General features: G+C 39.8%; 1 protein-coding gene across 1 annotated transcript in view; it reads left to right on the forward strand.

Moving 5' to 3' along the window:
* TMEM108 (transmembrane protein 108) overlaps positions 1-24,139 on the forward strand; it is a 166,242-nt gene that overhangs the window by 77,968 nt on the left and 64,135 nt on the right. Inside the window, exon 3 of the mRNA XM_086741704.1 lies at positions 2,370-2,451. Coding sequence (XP_086597830.1) covers positions 2,412-2,451 — 40 coding nt within the window. The 5' untranslated portion in view covers positions 2,370-2,411. The remainder of the gene's footprint in view (positions 1-2,369; positions 2,452-24,139) is intronic.

The raw sequence follows: 24,139 nt of genomic DNA on the forward strand, positions 1-24,139 counted from the left end.
GCACTACTTGGCTTATACATCTTCACTGAGTTCTCTCTGTATAATTTTATGGCCATGTAGTCAAAAAGATAAATCTCCTAACTGAGGGCAACAGAACAACATAGTAAAAGTTTTCCAGTGCTAATCTTTGTTTCTTTCCTCATATGCACACTAGTTCGTATCTCTTAGCACAGAGTAAATTACCCTAAGAGTCCTGTCTAAATAAATACATACAGAAAAGCATACTTTTGGGTTTTTTAGCCACAATACTAGAATTTATAAGCAAATACCTTAATACATCATGGGCAGCATTAACATGGAGATGGAAGGGAAATAGGAAAAACTGGTGATTCTCAGCCAAAAACTGTATCATATCACAGCTGCCAAACACAATTCAAATTATACAAAGTAAATAACGTGGATTTAGGGTTGCAATTTCAGATTCTCCCTGTTTTCCATTGTATTTTCATGGGTCAATGCTTGTAAATCCTGTTTTGACACAAAATTACGTGCAGAGCCCTTGGGGATATGCAATCTACATTTTCAGTGACTTATCTGGTTCTCATTCTTTCCTGTATTTTTATTAGTATCTTAATGAATGATAGACTTCTTGTATATATTACAGCACTTCCTTGTGAAAAGTGCTGTAAATGACTGTATGATGTCTATTTATTCATAAATACTGAGAGTTTTTACTATGTCTACTTTGTGGTTTGGTAAAATTTAAGGAGAAAAGGATGAACAGGAGTCTCTCAGCAAGTTTTCATGATCAAACAACAGCATAACTCTATTTCTGATTTTGATTAAAAAGTAGTAAATTAATTCATGGATATTTGCTTTCATTTAGGAAAAACCTTACAAATACTGACATCCTGCAAGTTCCTCAGGTGTTCTTAAGGTGCAATTTTAAATGGAAAGGAAAGCGTGGGAGAATCCAAAACCACTGTGTGTGTACATAAATTTCTGTATCTAATAACTTCACAGAAGATGCTTGGCTTTTGTTACAGAACACAGGCAAGAAAAGTCATGATCCTTTTGAGACTTCCACATAAAAGTCAAACATAGTTCTGTTTGCACAAATTCTTCAGCATTTCTTCAGTTCAAAGGTGTTATTCATTAGTTTGACTTGTTTGTTTTATGTCTTCAAGACTGCATTTTAAATAAACTCTGAAAGATTTATATGGGGGCTTTGTAAAATGACTCAGAAATGTCCCCAGGAGTTCAGAAGATGAAATCGTGTTGAACTGAAAACTAGAGGATACTACATGCTATTTAATATCAACAAGAAGAATTTTAGGAGGATGATCTCAGTGTCCTGTCTTTCAGAGTTGGTTATGAATCTTTAGCAAATGCTTTTTTTATGAAATGAAGAGCTTAAATGCTGTGTTGTCTTTGAGTACTCAGTGAGACATTACTCACAGCAGTGCTTTGAGAATACCTTTGCTTTTCATTTCTGGTTTATGCATTTATTTTCCTCACAATGTGAATAATTAATATCAACATGATAGGGATTTATTTTTTCATAATATTTTTAAAACTAAGGTGAAAAATATCTGTGACAAGTATTTGAAAATACCATTTGAGGACACACAAAATGTTATTAATCACTCCCCAAGTGGGCAAAGGCGAGGAGATAGGATGGTGAGATATTTTTGCCACATCCCATTTTCAGGCACCACTTACAAGAATTATGAGATTCTCTCCTACACCAAGATAGTTCAGTTTAGGAGAAAGTTCCAAGGACATGGAGAAGATTCTCCATGCTGCTGCTCTAGCTGCAGGCCAGGTACCTGGGGGGATAGATCAGGAGGCGATATGAGCTACAACAGCTGGCTAACATGAAGCTAAAAATTGCCAGGACAAAGCAGCCCTCTGTGCTACCATTTCATCATGGTTTGGGATCTTCTCCCTTTGGCACCACTGAACTGTTGATTGGGAAAGGAGCGTGGATTTTCTTATCGTTGTACTTTTTGAGGCATGACAAAAGGTGAGATGCAGGGAGGAAACTCCAGCCCAATGTGCCTAGGGCAGCTGCCTGGTGTGTCCACTTCTCATGTTTGCTCTTCCAGTGAGGACCTTTTCTCCAAACTAAAAAGACTCTTACGTGATTGATTTTATCAAGTCATAGGCACAACATGAAAGTAATTCTCAGTGTGTATCTTTTGTATACTCTTGAGAATTCTTCCCCTTTTTGGCCATAGCTCTACCCTTCACTGCCAAGCTGTTGGAAACCACAGCTAACACAAGTAAAGAGCAATTAGGCAATTTCACATTGCTAATCAATACGATTTTCCTGTGAAGCTTCACCTTATGTTGTAATCAACAGGTACAGCAATAGAACAGATATTTTGTAATAAATAATTTTCTTTTTCTCTTTATTTCTTTGACAGAATCATGAATAAATTGGCAGACCAGCAGGACCACATGATACCATGAAGAGAAGCTTACAGGTCCTCTATTGCCAACTGTTTAGTAAGTCTATATATTTTTTTTTCCTGTAAGAAAGGAAATATTCAAATCTTTACATAAGATAGTAATATTTATGCAAGGCACAATTCAAGGAGGTACTTAACCATGTGCCTTGCTTTGGGTACCTGGAGGAACCATATGGAAGTGAGATTATCTTGTTAACTGAGATGTATTAAAAAAATGAGTTGAAGTATCATCTGATTCTGCAGTCTGTACAAGAGAAAAAGTGATTTGCTGTGCCTTGCAACTGTAATCACCCTCAGAAGAATGAGATGCAGAAGCAGAGGAGGAGGTGGTTGGAAGAAATAATGCAACGTTTTTGTAATCGTGGTTTTTGTCTAATTCTCAGTGGACAAAAGGGATACATCCCATATGGCACATCTGGTGGTGGTCTCTCAATAAAAGATCTATGAATGAGGGAAGGGAGCCTCAGATTCCCACAGCCCTAAATTCTGTGTCACTTCCTGAGATGACTAGTTTCTTTCTTCTGAGTTTTGGCTTTCAGAAGAGTCATTCAATATGAAAGTCCAGCAAAATTACTCAGGTGAAATTAAGACTGTGTAGATGGGGGCTGCCTCTCCTATTCATAGGAGTAAAGCAAGGGTTTTAGGTATAAAACCATATGGACACTGTTTGGGCATTTCTGTAGACAATTTTCAGTGTCAACATCACAAGCAACAACTTTTCTTCAAGATGTTAGAGTTTAAATAAAATAAGAATAGATAAAATGTAAGTGTAATCACTCTGTCATGTTTTACAGAGGAAATTGCTAATTTACAGTAAAAACCTAAAAAAGTTTTTTTAATGTTGTCTTTTCAGCAGAATTTCTGACTTAAAGATATGTATTATAGTACACAATTTTCTATGAATTTCTCTTATTCTGGTCCAAGCAAGACAGAAACTGAAAATCAAGCTTAGTATGCATGCAATGAGCAGTGCAAGGACTATTGCTTTTATTGGCCTGTGTGAAAGGTAAGCTTAACAAAAATTTTATGGACTGTTACAGAAATTTAGTTAACTGTATTTCTCAGGGTGATATGTTGAAGATCTAGACAATAGAGGGAAAGACTGAGCAAGTTATAGGTATGTACATATGTATATATAGTATGACTAGGCAATGCTATTGTGAACTCCATGATGTAATTTGGAAAGGTGGATTCTGAACATACCTTTTCTATTGACAGATAAACAAACTGTTACATTTCTCTGTGTGCAGCAAAGATGTGTACTAAATGTAGTTATCATTAACAAATGCAACAGCAATATCTATATAAGAGATATTTTGGGCATCTGGAATGAGTTTTTTTCGCTGGCTAGTTGGCTGCTTGGTTTGTAAGAAGCTTATGACAAGATCCACGTAGTTATTTAATTCCTGTTAAATCAGTTTTCTTTCAGATGCCCTGTAAGTTAAGCTTAAGCTCACTTTTTCCCCGGTTACACCACAATACTGAAGACAATCTCCAGAGAGTATATTCTGCAACCAAGGAAGAGGAAATGACTTTAATGTGTTTCCTGTAACTGTTCTTTATGCTATAAAAGGGGCCTGCAGCATGGTCTTATTTGTTTCATTTGCACAAAAGAAGGAAAATCGCTGCTACTGTACAGAGAAAAAGAAAAACAGACCTTCAGGGAATGTGTCAAAAGAGGATGTTCTACTTTGGGCTGATTCACCAGTGTCCTGTGCTTGCCTGCCTTCCTCATCTGCAACTGCAACAAGTGGGTTCATGGTGCTGCCCCTCTGATGTGGCAGCATTTTCATCTTGTCTGCTGTCTTATGAGTGAGTAATTGAGGCTTAGGGCTACAGAGGAAAGTGCCCTGTGTATGTACTCTTGTGAGTCAAAAGCTAGGATGGTTTGAACAAAGTGGTGTTGGTTTTTGTAGAAACAGTGATCAGCTGGAGAGACAAAACTTTGTGCTTGTGAGAGCGTGCCTGTGACTAAGAAATGTGGGAAGAAGCAGTTTCATCCCCAAAATGGTGCATTGCTATGGGGCTTGTCACACCTTGATTGAGTCCCATCTGTGCCACTGGGCCAGTAGTGGCTACACTCTTCTGTGTATTTGTTTCCACCTCTGTTCATTTGAACTGCATTCAGCTGTGTCTGTGCAGTGTCTGAGGCAGGGGGGCCCTTGTACTCATGAGGACTGCTTGGCTTTGGGGCTAAAAGAAAAGACTTACAGAGAAGTTTGTCTGATTTACAGACTAGTGGGATTTGTTAGTTGTATTTTTAAAAGTCAGGCCCATATCTAAATAAGATTTAAATGTAACATAGGGGAGGTTTTTTTTGTGAATTTTAGATGAGTTATGTAATCAGTCTATTGCCATCCATATTCTTCTGCTGTGCTTTCCAAAAACAGCATATTCCATTCATTTATGCTGATCAAGAATAGTATGTGAAAATGGCACTAGCAGCAGCTGTTCTTTTGAATATGGTTGTAGCCAGCTTGAATCTGATCCCAGTTGTCAAGAGGTAGACTTTGTAAAAATTGCAGTGCTATGTTTGGCCCAGGACAGGGGCTCTGGGCAATGCTACTTCACCTCTAGCCATTCATAATTTATGAATAAGTAATTAAACATGTGATGTAACTGTAAAGAAGCAGTGCTTTCAAACTGTATCTTCAAAGATTCTGTTTAATCTGAAATCTCTAAGACATTTTTAAAAAACCATAAAAAGATTAAAACAAAAAATTTGGAAGAGGTTTCATAGTGAGAGCTCTTTGAAGTCACCAGCTAGATTGAGTTGATGAGGACCAATTAAAGCAAAACATGTGTCCACAATTTGCTGCCATTTGTTGTAGGCGCATCTTTATGGATGAAGTTTGTTGCCTCTGTAATGAGGAAGATGCAAATGCCTTTCCCATGAGGCTGAGCGATCTCCATTTTTTGTAAAGACCTAATGTGATGATTTAAGCCCTACAGCATGAGCCACAATATGTCTGCATTTTCTGTAATAAAACATGCACATTATAATTTACCATGCATGCAGTGTTCACTAAGGGCTTCCAAGTTGCATATAAACTAGAGAAACATGTAGAGAAAGGTAACTGGTGAAGCCCTTGGCAGATGAGCTGTCTACAAGACTTTCTTCTTCAGACATTTGTTTTCCTGAAAAAATAGAAGGACTTTTATTTTCTGTTTACTTACAGCACCGGTGTCTGTAGGAGGACCCGTCACCATAGCGTCTGGAAATAAACACCAGTCTGAGTGTTTCTTCATGCCATTATCACTTACAGTGTTCCCAAGCATCACTCTTTCATCTTCCTAGGCCTGGCACAGTGCCCGGTAGTATCAATAGAAAGAGTCTCCTATGTACAGGCTTGCACCACTCTCTGTAGCAAACTGAGTAAAAATGGCAGTGAGCGGCTGTCCCTTATAACATGGGCTGTCACAAACCTTGTATCCCCTTGCTGTGGATGCAGCTCGCCTTCCTTGGTTTTAACGGGCAGCCTGGCTGCCTTTCGGTTAAGCCTCTTGCAATGAAGTTCACCCTGTAGAAAGCGTTTAGCATGAGCCAGTGCTTCATTCGAGTCTGAAGCAAGTCCAGGGGCTCATCCCTCTTTTCATAAATATTTGAAAAGCAATATGAGTTTGTCAAATTCCTGTTTCAGAGAAGATCCAATTCGCAGTGCCTTCTGAGAGGTGCTGAGCAATGTTATCTCCTAATGCCTATTGTCTCTAATAGGAACCAACACCCACCAACTCCTGTTTCTATTGCCAAGTACCGTCTGTGAATAATTACGTGGTATTAATAAGATGGTATGCACTGATGGCTCGTTTATACAATTATGCACGGCTCGCTTGTAGCAAGTGGGGAGGCATGGTAACAGTACAAAAAAGACTACTGCCAGAAGCAGGGGAATAATCTGTCCTCTGTCCATAGTAGTAGATAAGACATGAAGAAATTAATTTATAGAGCAGGTAGCTTGATGTTAAACATCAGGCAAAAATGTTTTAGCAAGCTAGGTCATTGAAACGCTAGAACAGGCTAGTCAGGAAGATGTTAGTCTGCCACTGAAACATCAGATGGAAAAAAAAAATCTCTCAGGGAAGACAAAGGTCATCTAGATGATTTCAGAAGCTCCCATCAAACCCTCTGATCCGGTGACCAGTAGGTACTATATGCTTAGCGCAAATGAGCCCTCTTGCTTCGACAGAGTGCTCTCAGTTTGCACGAGCCATGTATAATTAATCTGTGCAACAGAGACATACCACTGACGTATGCTTAAAGGTACTGGGGATCACTTGTTACAGATCAGCAGAGAGTAGCTTCCTATCATTCACGAGGACTCACAGAGGGAAAAGAAAGCAGCGTTTTTGTGGTGCACTGTTAGGCTGGTAGGTATTAGCTTGAGCAAAGAGAGCAGCAGGGAGTGGTTATCCAGCAACAGATTCCATCTGGTTTGCTTAAAAATTAGAAAGGTAAACAGCCTTTGGGTATGCAGTGTTTCATGTACAAAGCTTTTTGGGATACTCACTGGGCTGGAGTGTTTGTATCTGAGAGTCACGTGGCTTAGTAACAGGCTGCCCATCGGGCAGCTCACAGCGAGCAGTCCATCAACACTTGCTTTTCCCAGAATTCGATTAAAGGCTGTTGCTTCAGTTTCCCAGTAAAAACTTTGCCTTCTTGAAAGATGCTGCAGCTTCCCATTTTGTGATCCCTTCCTGGAAAACAGACTTTTTTTTAAAAAAGAGCTTTAAAAACAAACTGATGCACTTTATAAAGAAATGAAACTGAATATGCATTTTCTTATCAGATGTAGGCTCCTGTGTCCTTGATGTGCCCTTTAGTGAGATCCAGCTGCACACATACGAGAGAGCGTGTTCCTGCTCACTGCCTGGATAAGCACAACTCTGTGAACCAGATGACTCTTGTGATTCTGAACCTGAGAATGTTCCCATGAATAGTTTGCAATATTTATTTTAAATTTCCTGGTTCCATGAACATTCTTGCCCTTAAAGACATTATGGTTTGGTGGTGTTTCACAGATTGCACAAACTCATTTAAGAGTTTGAGGTACCTCTATTGGGGAGGGCATGTTTTGCCTTATTCTGCCAAGAGCACAAATTTAGGACACAGCAGCCCTCCCAAACAACTAACATACTGTGAAAACTTCTCCACTGTTGTTGCAGGTTTGCTGAAACACTGAAAGAGGTGAAATAGGCCTGAGGCTGTAGAATTTCAGGTCATGATTTAAGTCTTTGACACCGAATTTGGGATAAAAAACCAACAGACAGTTACATCATTATATTTGCCTTGTCTATTGGCAAGCAAGCAATTTGTGCCTTTGCATATATCATTTGATAGTCTGGTTATGTTCTTGGCATTAAGTACCTTCAATTTTATGCTTATACTGATACTATTTGCGCTAGAACCCTGTAGATTTTTCAAAATTAATTAGAACATAGATAACTTCCCGGTGTTCATATTCACCAAGCATTCACACACCAGTTGTGGAACATTCTGGTAGCAATGTCCATTACCATTATGCTAGAAGACCAGAAGATATTAAATACATACATATAAATATGGATATTTACCCAAGCTGGAAAATGCTGCAAGGATTTGATTTAAAATTCCATACCTTGTTAGAACAATAATTTGGTAGGTCAAAAGTGAATCCACAATATTATTTCCATCTTACGGTGTGAATTATTTGTGGTTTGGACCTGAAGCAATCTCCATTGTATGACAATGTATCTGCCTAATCTTCTATTTTACATTCAGTATTGTTTGCCTCAAGCCTTGAGAGAGAGGTTTTAGAGGGAGAGTGAATAGGCAGGAGTGCAAATTTGACTTTTCTCTATTTTCCCTCTCAAAAGTCTATTCATCCATCTCTAATAGAAATGAAACTTCAGGAACAAAGACTTAGCAGCTTGTGCAATTTCATGTGTATGTCTTTTAGACTCAGCATCGAGTTAAATGGAGGAAGAAATGTTACTGATATGCAGACAGGAGCCTAGCGACCATAAAATATTGATCCTACTGAGTTCAGTGGCAAAACTCCCATTGACTTTAGTAGGATTGGGGTTTTATTCCCAGCCTTCATTTTCCCAGCTTGCTTTGATATGTTGCATTATAAAACAAAAATATCCCGTCAAACGTTTATTTCCTTCCTCAAAGCCTTCTTTTTTTTACTGGCTGTGCCTGAGAGACATTGGTATGTTTTTGACAATATTGCAATCAAGCCCTAATCCAGCAAAGGCCATTAAATATGTAAATAGTGCTCGTAGCACCAGGCAGACTGCTCCTACAGCAGCCACTAGCCATAGGCTTGAGTCTCTGTTGGACTGCATCCCAATAATTTCGCATAAGAAAATGTTTATGTTAGTGCACGTCTAATGTCCATGAATTATCCAATGCCTGTGGCAGTATTCCTGCAACAAAGACAGAAAAATGCCTAACTGTTATGTACTTAATATACGTTGTTATCGGATATTCCCCCACGTGTGAATTGCCATGCAGATGGACATGTGCCATTGGTATCAGTAATACAATTATATTTATATTGCCGTGTTTAGGTGCTGGAACTTTTATATGGTAAAAATGTCTTTGAGTTTTTGCAAAGCCTTTGAAATCTTCTCCCCCTACCCACCTACCCTACATCCCATTATTTTTGAACAAGGAAGACCTAACTGTGGAGATTATGCCAGCTTTGATCACTCATGTATGTGTCCATTGCAGTTCACTGTAGGCTGTGTAAATAATTTAGAAGAAATATTCATAAAACCAAGCTCATTGCAGGCTGTGGAAACAATTTGGAAGAAATACATATAAAACCAAATGTTATCAAATTGGGTATCATGTGATGGGTATCATCTCTTTCTGATCTCTACATAGCAAATATATAGATGTCCTCTCCAGTTCTACAATCGATCTCCAAAGAACCTAAGTGTATGCCAAAAGTCAAGTCAATTAAAGACTTCAAATCCCCCCTTGCAAAAAAAACTTGCTGTGAAACATCCTCTAAATTAGCCTTTGGAATAAAGCCATTGCTTCTCAAAGCAGTGCATCCGGCTGGTTTTTAGTTTGAAGATAGGCATCTACAAAACTTCCTTGACGTATCAAAGCCTATACATAATTGGTATGAATGTATTGTTTTGTAGTACATTATAATTTTAAACTATGTATATCCTCTAATGCCGTGGGAGTAGGATGTGGTCCCAAGGTCTGGAAAAAGCCCACAGCCTCATTTCACATGATTTTTTCCCCACATTATTCTTGGATAAAAGGAAGATGTTTGTTATATGTCCCACAAAAGATGTTTGAAAAATGACCTTGGCAGGAAAAATACTGTACCCCTGCTATTGTGACTGAAAACCACTCCTCTACTAGGTTCAGAAAGGGTTCTGGAAATGAGAAGAGAAAGTTTATAGCATGTCATATCCCTTCAGCTAGAGAAGGCAAGGGAACTGCAACCCCAAAGCTGTGTTTCCTCAGGATGGAGGAGCTGGATGCCCACACTGACTTGTGTGTCTGTTCTAATGTCTGCACGAGTGCCTGGGAGGAACCCACCATTCCAGGTTTTGATGGAATAGTGCTGTGTAGCCCCTCCAGTTTTCCCATCACTGAGCTTTTCTTCTGTATTGTGATGATGACATGGTACTCAAGCTACTCTTTTCAGTCAAGACCAGGCTTCTGTAATATCCACAAGCAAGGAAAGGATTTGGAGGCCAAATTTTCCAAATCAACAAATGCTTAATAACTAAGTTGAGCACACAGTGAGTTTTCCTAAGTAGCTAAGCAGGTTAACCTTCCGTCTTCCTGGTGGCTAAGTAGGAGACTTCTGCAGGTGCCTTTAAGAATTGCACAGGCATGTCTCTTTGGTATAGAGTGCCAAGATACTTTGGAAAATCTGATCCCTTTTGTCCTAATGTAAGGGAACTGACTTTGTTTCAAAACTGTGTCATACTGTGCAGAACATTTTGCTTCAGAGTTGATGAATAATAATAATTGCTTACTAAGACCGAGTTATAAAGAAAGGGGGAAAAAAAAAAGAAGAGGCACTGAATCAAATGCACATTTACAGTTCCTAGTAGTGGTGACAAATGCTTCTTACTCAGTACTTTATAAAGTCACAGCATTGTGCAGACATTAACTAATTAATTTATGTTCCACTGAAATTATGCAAGAAATTTAAGTCTCCAATTTAAAATGTTACAGCTGCTGAGCTGATCTGTCTCATGCTGTAGGAGAAGCGTTCTCACTCCCACATGCACTTGGTCCACAAAGGTTGCATTTGTGTGTTCACACTGCCATGCAGCTTGCCATGGTCAGAGTAGCTTTCACAAGGCGTTGCTTCCTAATGTTGCTATAACAGATCCCAGCTGCTGGGAGAAGAAGGAAAAGAAACTTTTCTTGCATCCTGTCAGTGAAGGGATCATCAGGGAAGGAAGCAACGCAGCAGGGCGTGAGAAGATTGAATATTTCTCTTAATAAAGCAGATATATTCTTTTCTTATTGCGGGTATAGTTGCAATTTGTAGGTGTATTTCATATACCAACTAAAACACTTGTGCTGATCAAATTTTTTGGGTGCATATTGTGTATTCACTATTCTGTTATTCTTACTGTGTACTAGTGGTGCATCTTTCAAGCCACTGCCGTCATCAGTGGAAGTACATGTCCAGTCCTGTGACAGAATGAAGCATGCTCTGCATAGAAAGCTAAGATATTACTTAGATGGAAATGTTCAGACCATACAACAGACTCTGTCTCATTGTGGTCTTTAACCCATGGACCTTCCTTGTTGTTAGAAAGGGACTAAGCAATTCTTTCTCATCCTTGAAGAATATTGGTCTTAAATAGCTCGATAACCAATGTCATCGGTAGTTATGAGTCATTGCAGGAGAACCTAAAAGAGTTTGAAAATTTGTGCACTTGTACAAGACCTCACATCACATTTCATTGTGGCTTTCAAAGTGAACCATGGAGTATTAGTGACAGTACTTTTGTGTAAACTGCCTGAAAAACAGCATGATTTCTGGCCAGGTTATAACTCCCAGGGCTTTGTTACAGCTGGAATTCTCTCACAGCCAGCCTATGAGGGGCTCTCAATACTTTAACGTGAAATTTCTAATTCTTCATGTCTTTGAAAAAGGCACTGCTTCTTGAAGTTAGCATCCCATGGGAAGGAAAATGCTAACTTTGCAGTATCTTCTAAAGCATTAGATATCACTGGCTCCTGTAGAGGCTACAAATTCATTATGGTATCACAGCTTCTCATTGCTGAGGGCATTAACAATTAACATACAGACCCCACAATTGAGATGTCAAAGAGAAAAAAGTGAAGATAACAAGCAATGAAAGTCCCTGACAAATGGACAACAGTATGCTTGCAGGGAAAACCACTTGTATTTGTATAGGCAAAGTTAATTCAGAGCCTTAAAGCACTGGGAGAGGAAGAAAATGGTTTCAAAGTCTGTGATCTTTTGGCCTTGTCATGGAGGTAGGTAGCAATTATGCCCCATTTTATGTCTTTTGCTTCAGCAGTGCTCGGATTTGGCAGTGTCATTACCTTACAGCAACTGGCCGTTTCACCTAGTTCAAAGCTGGTTTGTTCTGCCATTTTGGGAAGGAAGAGCTGTTTGTCTGATCGAGGCCCTGTACATGCCTGAGAGCCTCATGTCAAATCCCTGCCCCGGAACCTACTTCTTAACACTGAGGTTGTGAAGCATGAAGTTAATCACATTACAGTCTGTGCTGCACAGAAGTGCCCTGACAGTTATTGAGGATGAAGCCTGCGCCGGAGACAGAGAAAGAGCAATAGGTGCTTAGAGACGGAGGATGCTCTGACACCAGTTCCCAGGAGTTGACAAGGAGGAATGGAGCAGTTGCTACAGCTTAATAGGAATGGACACTAGCAGCATTTTTTCCAAGCAGAGCAATCCCTTAGGAGAGAGATCATCTACAAGACAGAGTAACAGGACCCTGGGCCTTTGTTATGCGTATTGCAGTGCATCTTTCCTGGCCCTTGGGACATTTATGACTGGGACCATTAGTTGCAAAGTCACTGCAAAGCATGTATGTGACCAACAGGGAATCAGATGTAAATCTTCTGGCCTCTGAGGTGGAGATGGATGGACTGGAGACAGCATAAGACAGAATGCTTAGTGTCCAAGGAAGGGCTTCTGCAGGGAAAAGGAAGGTCCTCTTTCCTTGTAGTTTACAGAGCCAGGAAAAACCCAGGGTGAGTGATGTGCAGCGTACATAGACTTGACTAGCTCTTGTTTCAGGTAAATCTGTTTCAGAAATCGAAGGCAATTCTGAGGAAAATGTCTTGGTCTAAATCATTATTGGGAGCATCTCTTAATGTTCCTGGCTATTAAGCTTCTCTTGATTACAAGGCACTTGTATTCACTGGTGTTTTCCAGTACACCCCTCTTTCTTGCAGAAGGTGATGATACCATTTGGTGACTTCATGTGGCTCTTTAGAGGCCTGAGAAGGCCACTGCCCTCTCTTGTGTGTGTTCCCTGCTCCTGGCCTCATGTAAAATAGGCAGGGCAGCAAACCTGGCAGCAGGGAGAGCTGTGGGGATGCTGTAGCACCAAGCCGAAACCAGGACATCCAGTTAAATGTGTTTTGTTCCTACCAGAGCAACATGCCTTTCCCACAGTGGTTTTCACTGATGCATCAAAATTTTCAGTGTCATTCCCCTGGTTTGTAGGCTCTGTGGTGACCCAGAGCTGCATGGGACCAATTAGTGAGGGAGCTTGTGGTTCTCTGGACTCTGGGCTGGCTGTGCTCCAGAGCAGCCCCATCACAGAAAGAACAGCTTGAGGGTTACATTCAATTAGCATAAATTGCCAAGGGCCTAAAATATGTTGTAGAGCCGATGTGGATTGTTAAGCCTCAAAACATCATCCCTTTTCCTTGCTTCTTGGCTTACTTGATGGAGGAGAAAAGGCTTAGAGCCCATTTTGTCATTCTCAGAGGAGGGATGTCCGTGATGCAGCTGCAAGAGTAAGGCCTAATCTGCTTCCTAATATTGGGAAGACCTTGGTGTGTTGTTCTTGTCACTGCATTTCTCAGTATCTCCATGCCTTGTCTTTTGAACTGTAAGCATTCTGAGCTAGAGGTTGACAGTATTTGGATGTGTTGTACAGTGTAAAGCATACATTTGGCTCTTAGTAATTATAAAAATTAATAAGAAATAGCATATGTCTAAAAATATTGTAACTCTCAGAAGAATTGTTGGGCCATTTATTTTTTGTGCATATGAGCATGTGCCTAATTTAAGCCATTTTTCTATTAACAGGCATTGGTTCTGCCATCCTTCTGCTTTTATTTTCAGTTTATTTAGATTATTACAGAAAGTGTGAAGAATGAACGAAAAAACGAAATCTGTCTCCTAGTACTTGTCTTTTAAAATTAAATTTCCTGGTTGAATAATCCTACATTTAATCCTCAAAGGGATGTGTCCCCTACAGGGAGGGTTTTCTGCACCTTCAGGTGCCTGCTGTCAAAATGTCAGGATTGGAGGATGGGAGATGAATCCAAATGAATTCATGAATCCAAATACTCATTTGGAAATCAGGTGATGTTTGATTATGACACTACCAACACCTATCCTAACACATTTAATCACAAATACGAGATTTATGGAGTGGAGACATGTTACTCTCAAATTAATTTGCAAGCTGTATTCTGCTTTGGAGACAATTCAGCAAAATTATCATAGAGTCCCTCTTACTCGCTGTCTCACAACTTAGAGGAGGCTGGGAAATCTCAGTCTTCAATGTTTCAAGGTGAAATTTTTAGGTCTGGCAGAGGTGATGCTTTTCAGCATGGCACTGACAAATGTAAAGCCTCTTTTGTCCTGTGGACTGAAGGCATTCAAGCTTTATATCCATGGAGGAAAGGAGATCACACACGGTACTGCTGTATCTCCAAACTGCGTATTGTATGTCTCGCTTTCTGGACTGGAGGCATACTGTCACTGACTGTGACAAGGGTTTCTGTTCCTGTTCAGTGACTATATTGATAGGAGTGGTATTCTACTGAGCCCCTGATCTTGCACAAAGGATGTTGGTGTGCGTTTGTTCTGGGCAGCAGCACTCCCAAGAGAGTGAAACTCAGACCAAGAATTTGGCTTACCTTGGTACTTAAATCTTCACAGCAGTATTTGCAGTTGATTTTTAAAGTAATGCTTGAGCTTACAGAGGTCTATTTCTCCAAAGTTTAGTTGTGAGTAGAATATTATGTTTATGGCTGTTAAGAAAGAACTGTCAGGCAGTATGTCCATTTCACGGATAATTTTGGAAGAACTATTTCAGAGGTATTTCAAATATTAAGTAGAAATTATTGAAATGCTTTGACTAGAGCCTTCTGTCATGAGAACCAAAGCTCAGATAACTATATCTTATTTAAAGAGTGATGTCATATACTGAGGGGGAACTTGGGAGAGAGGTGTGCAGGAAGGTGCAAGTTTGTATCAGTATTTTTTAAAAAACAATCAAGACTTTCTTTTGTCAAGTAAAGTTGTTTCATGGTGCCAGATGTATAAAGGCATTGGTTGTTCCAACCTCAGGTGTCACTGGGAGATGACTATAGTGAGAAGAATCATAGACTGATCAGCAAGGCTAATTTTCATCTGTCAGAGAGCTTTTGGAGATTACAGGATAGCATGAAGAATTTATCAAGGTGATTTATCCACAGTGCTTGTGAATACATTACATCCATACTTTGTCTCAAATAGTATAGAGAGAGTCTCAGTATCTCCAAATGTATTATTAATGTTACTTTGGAAAGCAATATGTTTTTGCATAGTTTCAACATCCTTCGTGTTCATGGATTTTGAACATAACTCTAAAACTCGCAGTAAATCCTCTGCTATTGAAACAAATAAATCTGAGGAAAATATTAATAAAAAGGCTTTAAAAAATTACATTTTATAACAATGCTCAGTCAGCCTTCCTGCTGCTAAGAAGCCCCTGGCAACCAGAAATTGAAACTTCTATAAGAAAGACTTCTGAAGAAAACAAAGGGGGAAAATCACCTGTTTTGATTTTGCCTGTGGCACTGTCTTCTTGTTTTGGAAGCTTCCATCATAAGCTGTGCTTTGTAGAAAAGACAGGTGGAGAAAAGCAAGCTAAAAAAAGGCAATGGAGGAGGCATTGTTTCATGTTCAGTACCTGGCGTTTCTTCTGCATCCATCACTTCTTGTGCTAAGAGTGAAGCAAAAAAAAATTTACTAGGTAGAGGAAGGGAACTAAGAGCTTCTTTTGTTGTTGTTGGTTTGGTTTTTTGGTTTTTTTTTTTTTTTTACAGTCAGCAGTAATGAGACAACCATGCTAGAAAAGACTTTTCAGCTTGTGTGGTTATTTTTCCGTCATGGGATCTGTGAGGGTGAGTTCTCTTTTCTGCTTTGTGGTGTCAGGCAGCTCTTCAGCCATCCGCCTCCTGCTCACAAGAGTCACAAGCTGACTGCGCTGATGTTTGACTCCTGCCCAGCCTTGCAGGTCCGTGTATTTTGTTACTCAGCATCTACAGCCAGTGATGAGTTACCAAAAGAAGAAGCTCCTTTACAGCCACTGAGGGAGGACCCACACCTAGAATTTCTTGTTGCAGTATTTCTGGGTGCTCCTTCTGAAGTGCAGAGGAAGGAGTCTGGCAGAGCTTGCAGCTGGCAAGCCCTTCAGAAACTGCCACTAAACCAGAAGAGCGGAGCAGGCAAGGGCAGCTCATCCAGTAAGAGTGGGGAAGATTGCTCTCAGATCAGTGCAGTTCCCTGCATGTCAAAATTGTACTAAGAAAGAAAATGAAGTCGTTTCATGAGGCTAGTCATCTGTGGCTGCTTTTTCATGCAAGACAAAGCAAAACACGTTTACTACAGTGCATCTGTGCAAGAATAGGAAACAGTGATTAATTTGGCAGTGAGAAAATTTTCCCTTTATAAAGTTATTAGCTGCAGTGGTTTCACTTTAACAGCCCTGAAAAGCACAAGACACTGAATTGAGAGCTTCTCAGGTTTGGAAAATGCAAAACTGGCAGTTCTGGACTGAGTTATGGCAGAATACTGTGGAAGCCTCTGGTAAATGAGCTTTAGAGATTTACATGCTTAGGTTTGCTTTTCAGAGTAAGCCAATATGTATTAGCACAGCAGGCAGTATTTTTAATGCAAGAAAGGTAGGATGCCAATAGTATTATACTTGTCATTACATAATATAAAAAATGCATTAATTTATAATACATATTCCAATTTCAAGACCCTGTTAATTTCAATGAATTGCAGGGTTTGGTTTGAAGGACAAGTGTTTTAATGATGACATAAATCACCAGTCATAAGCACCTCTTTTGCCATTTTCATATATACAATCAGTAGCTGCATTAGAGGTTCACTGATATCATTCATAGTCCTTCTGGCCACTACTGAGGATGTATTTTCATGACAGGTCTGGGGCTTTGTCTCTTATGTTAACCTGTGTAAGAGTTCTAGATTGGAAACTGTATGTATCCAGGGGGAGACAGATACCTCATAGTCTACTGAATTTGCCATATATTTCAGTGTTTTAAAATATTAATTTATTTATATTCCATTACTTAATCCATTTGTCCATTGTTCAGCATAAGAGAATTTCAGCCTGCCTGACATACATGCATTAAGGCCACCTGCTACCTTATGGTGCATTCATCAGGCACTGTAGATTGTTAAGAAATTGCCTCTAGGGCAAGTTTGCATATGAACTGCATCAATCTTGTGGTTTCTTCCTCTTCTCCAGCCCCATTTTCTTTGTAGAGGACGTTGGCACTGCTGGTTGTCATGGGAACGTGGTAGGGTTGTTTAAGAGGAAGAAGGGAGATGCATAGCTTTGCCCATAACTCAGTCAGGCTGCTATCTCCAGGAGATGCCCATCAGCATCAGGAAGGAGCAAACCAGGGAAACAGTCATCAGGGAATTTGCGGTTGCAATAGTGTTCTGGTGAGGGCAGTGGCATTTCAGTATTCCTATTTCCAGCCCAAAAGCCTTTACAGACCCCAGAAAGGACTGAGAACTCATTGTTTAGGTGCTCTACAAACATAAATGTGAAGGACATCTATGAGTTAACTGTATACCCTGCTGTTCCGTGATCTTGTGGAGAAAATATATTGCAGTGCTACATTTGACAAAAATACTGCAGAACTTCTCAAATAATTGGTTGGGAGACACTGAAGTTACCTAATTATATCTCCTCCAGCCTTCGCAGAGAGGCAGCGGCTAAACAGTGTTGTGGATGGCTGGTCTTCACCCCTAAAGAGTGCTCTGTGGCACAGTTTGGAGATGATGTAAAGGAGGGACCTTGAAAACATGTGTCGGACTCCTACATTCTATAGTATTCCTGTCATCAGCCTTCTAGCTATTTATTCAGCTTTGAACTGAATTATATTTGTGATGGCTCCTCTCTACAGCTGATGTTTGTGATGGAGGAAATGTAATGGAACTCTTTTCTAAAGGAGCTTTTCTTAGTTGTAAGTCAGTATGCTAAAAGCACCCTTAGGCTGTTTTTAATGTGTGTTGGGATTGCAATACTCAAAAACACTGCTGGCAGTGATGGAGCACCTGCAGTTTTCATTCCTTTCATTTTATTTACTAGCATTTGAGCAAGAATTAATCAGACTGTGAGGAGAATGCTGCAAAGTTTAGGTAGAGTTGTGGCTACCCAACCTGTTTCCCTCAAAAAACAATGTCTGTTCATTCTCCTGTGACCACGTCTATGCTGGCAGTCACTAAATCAAATGCTTAGCCTGAACAAGTGAAGCTGATCCCACTCAAGAGAAAATCCAGAATATGCAAGGAAGAAAATAAAAAAAATTCTGAATTTCTTTTCTTCAAAAATATTGTTACAACCGAGATGGAAATCATTAGCATGTTTTGGTAAATAGGAGGCTCAGTAATTACAGGTCAGTCAACAAAGCAATAGTATATATGGTAGAAATGTGGAAGCACTGCAAATGAGGATTAATTTCCAGTATTGTTTAGGAAACATTTCACACAAGTGAACAGAGGATGTAAGAGCATGGAACATGCTGCATTTACTCTATAACAAGAAGAAAGACGTCACCAAAGGGAAACCTTGGGTTCTCTGGTACTCTGACTAACGCTTCCAGGTTTGTTTCTGAACTTTTATCTTTCTGTGTATGAACTATTTGACACCAAATTGTTTCCTTACCATAAGGAACAAGTAAAAGTCATTTATTATTAATGTTTTTAGAGGGTCTAAAGATAATATTCTGCATATATTTCTCGTAGTGTAAGTCCAGAGTCACACCATTTAAATTTCTTTGATTCAATGAATCAGATTCTCAGTGCACAGAAATAAGTAAGTGCATGATTAGCATGATTTAAGTCCACTGAAATAAATTACTTCATATATAATATATATTTTATATTTATTTTATGTATTGTAATGGTAAAATATGGATATGGCATGGATAAGTATGGCAGATATTGTTATGTGACCTGTGATAGGCTTTCTCGTGTCCTCCTTCTGTTAGGGTTCATGTTGTTGGAAACACTGTTCATTCTTCAAACCCTTGCTTTTATTAGCTTCAGCGTATACAGTCTATACAATATATGCACAGTCTATACAATATAGGTACAGTGAGATAAAGAGCAAGATGTCTGTGCTCACTCACAATGTCCATGTTTGTCCTGCCAGCACTGTAGTGGGTCTGAGTAAATCGTAGTTAATTTAGACATTTGGCATCCTAGTAATCCTTGTAAACTTTCAATTCCACCTGAAATCCTTACTGGGAATGCTTCTTGCCCACAATGCCTGTAAATCTTTTAAGTAGTTAAGCAACTGATGTGCTGTGACTGGTGTTTTTTACACCACACAGGATCATTTTCTAGTGTCCTGTTGTGGATTAATATATTCAGTAAGCCACGGTGTCCATGAACTCATTGTTTTATTCTTCTGTTGTACATAATTGTAAACTTAGGACATACCTGTAGTGGAAACAAAAAAAAAAAACCCTGCGTTAGTTGCTTAGATTCATACAACAGTGAAGCAAAGCCAGTTTTAATTCGTTAGGACATGATCAGATAAAGCTAATCTTTTAGGCACAGCTTTACTGCAGTTAATAAAATACTGATACTGTATTGCAAACCCATTGATTGAGCAGAACATGTATTTGCAAAACTTTAAGCTAGTAGGTATCCATTAGAACATCTTCTTAAGAATGTTCCTCCTGTTTTCCACATTAGTGGAAGGTCTGTGCAAGTCCTTTTTCACATGCAGCTATTCGCATGAATACTCCCGACTGAAATCCCTCAAGTATCTCTTAATTTATTTTCTGGTCCTTGACAACTGCTTTCTTTTGCTAGTACAGACATTTAAGCATAGTCAGAAGACAGCTGGTGTGATCGGCTGCAGATTCTCATCTTCGTTGCTCTGATAATTTAATTTTGAGGAGAAAAAATGTATTTCAGTAGATCATCTTTAAATTTATACTGATATTAAGTGTGATTTAGTTCCTTCTGTGCTCATTCCAAGAAGAAAATTGATCTACTGAATTATTTTAATATTTTCATATCCCTTCCTTGCTGCATTTGCTTTAAATTTTTCCTGTTTACAGTAGTCCTAGATACTAAGCAGCTATCTAAGCTGTTTGATTGTCATGTGAGAGACAATGGCAGATACCTGGCAGGGGTAGAGTGCTTCAGAGGAAAATGATCCCCTGAAGTATAGCAATTTTGCAGCCATACAAGCGGTGCACAGCTTGTATGGAGGAGGAAAGTTGTATGGAGTGACAGGTGGATGCCTCTGGTTGACTTCTCTGTAGGTGCAGGAGGAGCAGATGGCAGGCACGATAATGTCCAGCCATATGATTTTATGTACCTTTGCCCCCTCATCATGGCTGTGAATAGTAGTAAGGCTACGGTTTTGTGAGTTACTGTGCCATGGTACAACGTGCTTCTCTCAGCAGAACAAAAATTTTAAAAAAATCATACAGCCTTGCTGCTGTGCATTGCACAGCAGAGACAAATGTCTCTGGTAATTCACAGACACAGTTATAAACAGTTAGAAAAGAACAATGTTGTACATTATTTCTTCTTCTGAGGCTCTCATGGTGTTTTGCACAGATAAACCAAACAGCTTGTACCTCATTAGTGAGATCTAGAAATGAGTCGCCCTTAACCGCTTCTGTGCTTGGTGTAATATAAACATTTGTCCTAGTTAGAAATAGGCATTGTAACCAGGTGTGTAATTAGTTTCTCTGCCTGTTTCACAAGTTGGAAGTCAAATCTACGCAGGGAAGAAACTCATGGCTTACTTGAAGTCCCTCAGTAAGTCGGTGGCAGAGCAGAGCTGTAATGCCAGCTCCAGCCACCCCGCCACCAGAAAGGCACCAGGCTGTGGCAGTGCCATGTGGCCAGCCTATGCACAGGGTCCAGGCGTCCCATAACTGGGGACTTTCAGCGCACCTGAGCTGGAAGCATCAGGTTGAGGGTTTAGCTGTGGCTGGATGATTGGACTCGTGTTGCAGAAACATCTGGAGAACAATCTTTCCTGTGTAAATAATGGTTGTTGTGTGGTTTTGGTCAGTATGGACCCAAGTTTTGAAGTTTTGCCTCAAAGCACATTTTTTTTTCCTTGACTGAACTTAGTTCAGATGATGACTTGATCAAAGCAGGAGAGTGATGATTTGATCTGAGATTGCTTTCATTTCTCTGAGTGATGGCTGAGTAGTTCTCTGTCCTTCTTGGATGAAGTAATGCCTGATCATGAACAGACATTAATCTCTACTGAGAACATTTTGTATAATGGAAAGAAAATGAATCCAGGCTTTTTTGCAGCTCCTGGCTTTCCTCTTCCGTAGCAGAAAGAGCTGAATATTTTATAGGAAGGGTCTCTGCTATCCCTTTTTTGGCCCCAGCCATCATTCTTGAGCTTCTGCTCAAACGCTCAATATAGGAACGTGCTAGATATAGTAAAGTGACTGTACAGTCAGATTATAGTGACCAGGCTAATCTCTGGTATGACAGAACCTATTGTCTGCTGGGGAGCCCTATAATGTTCACATCAGCTGTCTTGCCCACAGTAATGGAATAATGTAGGGAAACTTTAATTTCAGGAAGCTTCTTCCTCTTGCCTATGAAAGACCCAACAATCTCTCTCTCACCTTTCAGGAGCCACTGGAAATCAATATGTAGAGATAAATGGGGCTGTTTAAGGTGAATAGGGTGAAGTTACTACAGCCAAAAGAGTTCCTCTCAGATACAAAATTGTCAAGGCTGTGCTGCCCATCCTCAAGTGCCAAGGACAAGGGCACAAAATTTGAGGAAATCTTTCTGTAGTTTATTATTTCTAGTGACAATAATAGCCCTGTTGTGTTCAAGCAGGAGAAGGGCTCATTTTTCAAACCCTGTACACACATGTACAGTACCATCCTGGATCCTAATCCACTCAAAATCTGAACAGAGGGAAGATGAGCAAAAGCATTATTTTAGCCTTGGGAAACTGAAACAACGTGGGAATTGGCTTTCCCAAGATTGCAGGGAGACCTGATACATGTAAACTCCACCCTCAAGGCCAGAGCCAGCACTTTAGTGCAAGTTCTTAACTCATTTTATCAACCAATCTAACTTAGTGAATTAGAGGAAAAATGATCCTGTGCTAATTTATCTTTCTGGTTTTCAGGAGTATAATAAGAAAAACTAACTAAGTAGCAAAGAGTAAATGGCTTGATTTTTATTTCACCCAGAACTGTATAGTAAGTGTAAGCCCTGCAGATAGGTGTTGTGTAAGTGATTAGCACTCTGTTCACGTAGGGAGCTTGTCTTCTAGGGAGGCAGAAGTCCCCTGCTGTTTCCACATAATCACTGTGGCTTTATGAGTGAGAAAACCAACACGTAGTTTCTATTGAGAAAGGGAAGCTTTGTACTTATCACCAAAGTGAATGACCTACAGTGAAATGGTAGTGCCTGTTGAGCACATAGTGGGACACCATTGCTTGCCACAGGACAATTAAATAGGTTTATTTCTTTGCCTTTTTAACATACACTGAAACCTTTGCCCCTGCTCTTACCATCTTTATCAGAAGCTGGCCAAGAATAGAATAGAATAGAATAGAATTTTGGAGTACTCAACAGGTAGACTGAGCACACACTGAAATGCTTGTGTGCACCTCTTCCTTAATCACTTCCACTGGGAGAGATGAGATTGCACTTATTTACACATTTTCATCCTATTAAGAATCACAGATTCAAATCCTCTTTGTTTATACTGGATATTTTCAACTATATTGGATTTTATTACTGCCTCATGTACTTTTTTTTTGGCAGTTTCCTTATCTTTCATTTATTTTTATTGTTCTCATTGTGAGGATTCTGTTGGCCTCTCATATTTGCTTAGCTCGCTGACCCTGGCCAGTAGCATTACCAAGATGAGTAATGCCTGGCTAGGAGGGATGTCTTGGCTTAAGCATGGCAGAATAGGACTGAGATCTTGTTCTGAATAACTGGCTCCACTGCTGAATTCCTTGGTTAAATTTCCCATTTAACCTTGAAAGATTTCATCCATCTTTTGCCTCGTTTCCCCATCCCCACACCCTACCTTGTCCACGTCCTGTGCAGAGTCTGGGACATGCAAACATAGCAGAGCTGGTGGCCATAAGTAATGTGGTGGCTTAATGTCTTCTTGGGGGTTTTCTTCTTAAATTGAAGCCAACTCCCCTTCAGCAGCGCTCTGGGATAAAAGGCCTTTAAGAGTTGGTGAGTTTAGTAGGAAAAGAGCCACTTATTCTGCGTGAACCTGAGTGTGTCCCGGAGGCTCCTCAGAATGAGCATATTTGAAGAAAATAACAATTGACTTTTCTGAGAAAATAAAGATTTCAAGTCTGATCAGAGCATCCTCTGTGAAACAGACTCAGATTTGCTCTGTTCCTGTGATTCATATTGGAGTGCAAATAGCAGTTAAACAAACTTTCATACTGGCCCTTTTGGATCACTCTTAGAAACCAAACCCTGGACTTATTTCTCTTTTTTTTTGTGCCATATGTGCGTAGAGTTACTGGCACGATTAAGACCTTGCCTGTATAGAGAGATAGATAGAGAGATGCAGAGGTTTGCTTATCAGCTCAGGAGAGGTGCTCTGCGTTAGCTGTGGCTCCTGGAGACACACTGAGTGCATCGGGAATATCCGAGTGTAAGAAGTTTGACGGTACAATGTGTGAACACATACTGTAACTGTGAGAGATGGGATGCTTCCTCTAACCTTATGTCTATGAAGTATTAGGTGCCACAGGACCCAGCACGGTCATACTTATTAGTCTGATACTCTGCTGTTAATAAGCTGATTTTATAAGACTGCTTGTTAGCAAAGAATCACTGACACTGGAAACAGAAAAAAAAAATGTTAGGGCATATAGTCTATTTTTACATTCTGCCAATAGTCTCCAGATGTTCCCACATCACATTTTCCAGCTGTGATACACTCCTCTCTTTAATCACACCTCTGAGTTTAAGAGTTAGCAAGGAATAGCAATTTAAGGTCTATTATTATCTCTCCCAATACCTCATGACTACGCAGGACATGAAACCTAAGTTATATAACACAGAGCTAAAATTACGTGGAAAAGCCAACAAAATTTTTCCCTATCTCCTATCTCTTCTTTTCTTCTCATCTGTATACCTTTGGTTTTCGTATTGAGCTCCGTTTATTTCACATTGACCCACACATTCCACTCCTGGTGTGTTGTTTGTGTGCAGATG

The sequence above is a fragment of the Chlamydotis macqueenii genome, chromosome 2 (genome assembly GCF_036417535.1).
Source record: "Chlamydotis macqueenii isolate bChlMac1 chromosome 2, bChlMac1.mat, whole genome shotgun sequence".
Taxonomy (NCBI): domain Eukaryota; kingdom Metazoa; phylum Chordata; class Aves; order Otidiformes; family Otididae; genus Chlamydotis; species Chlamydotis macqueenii.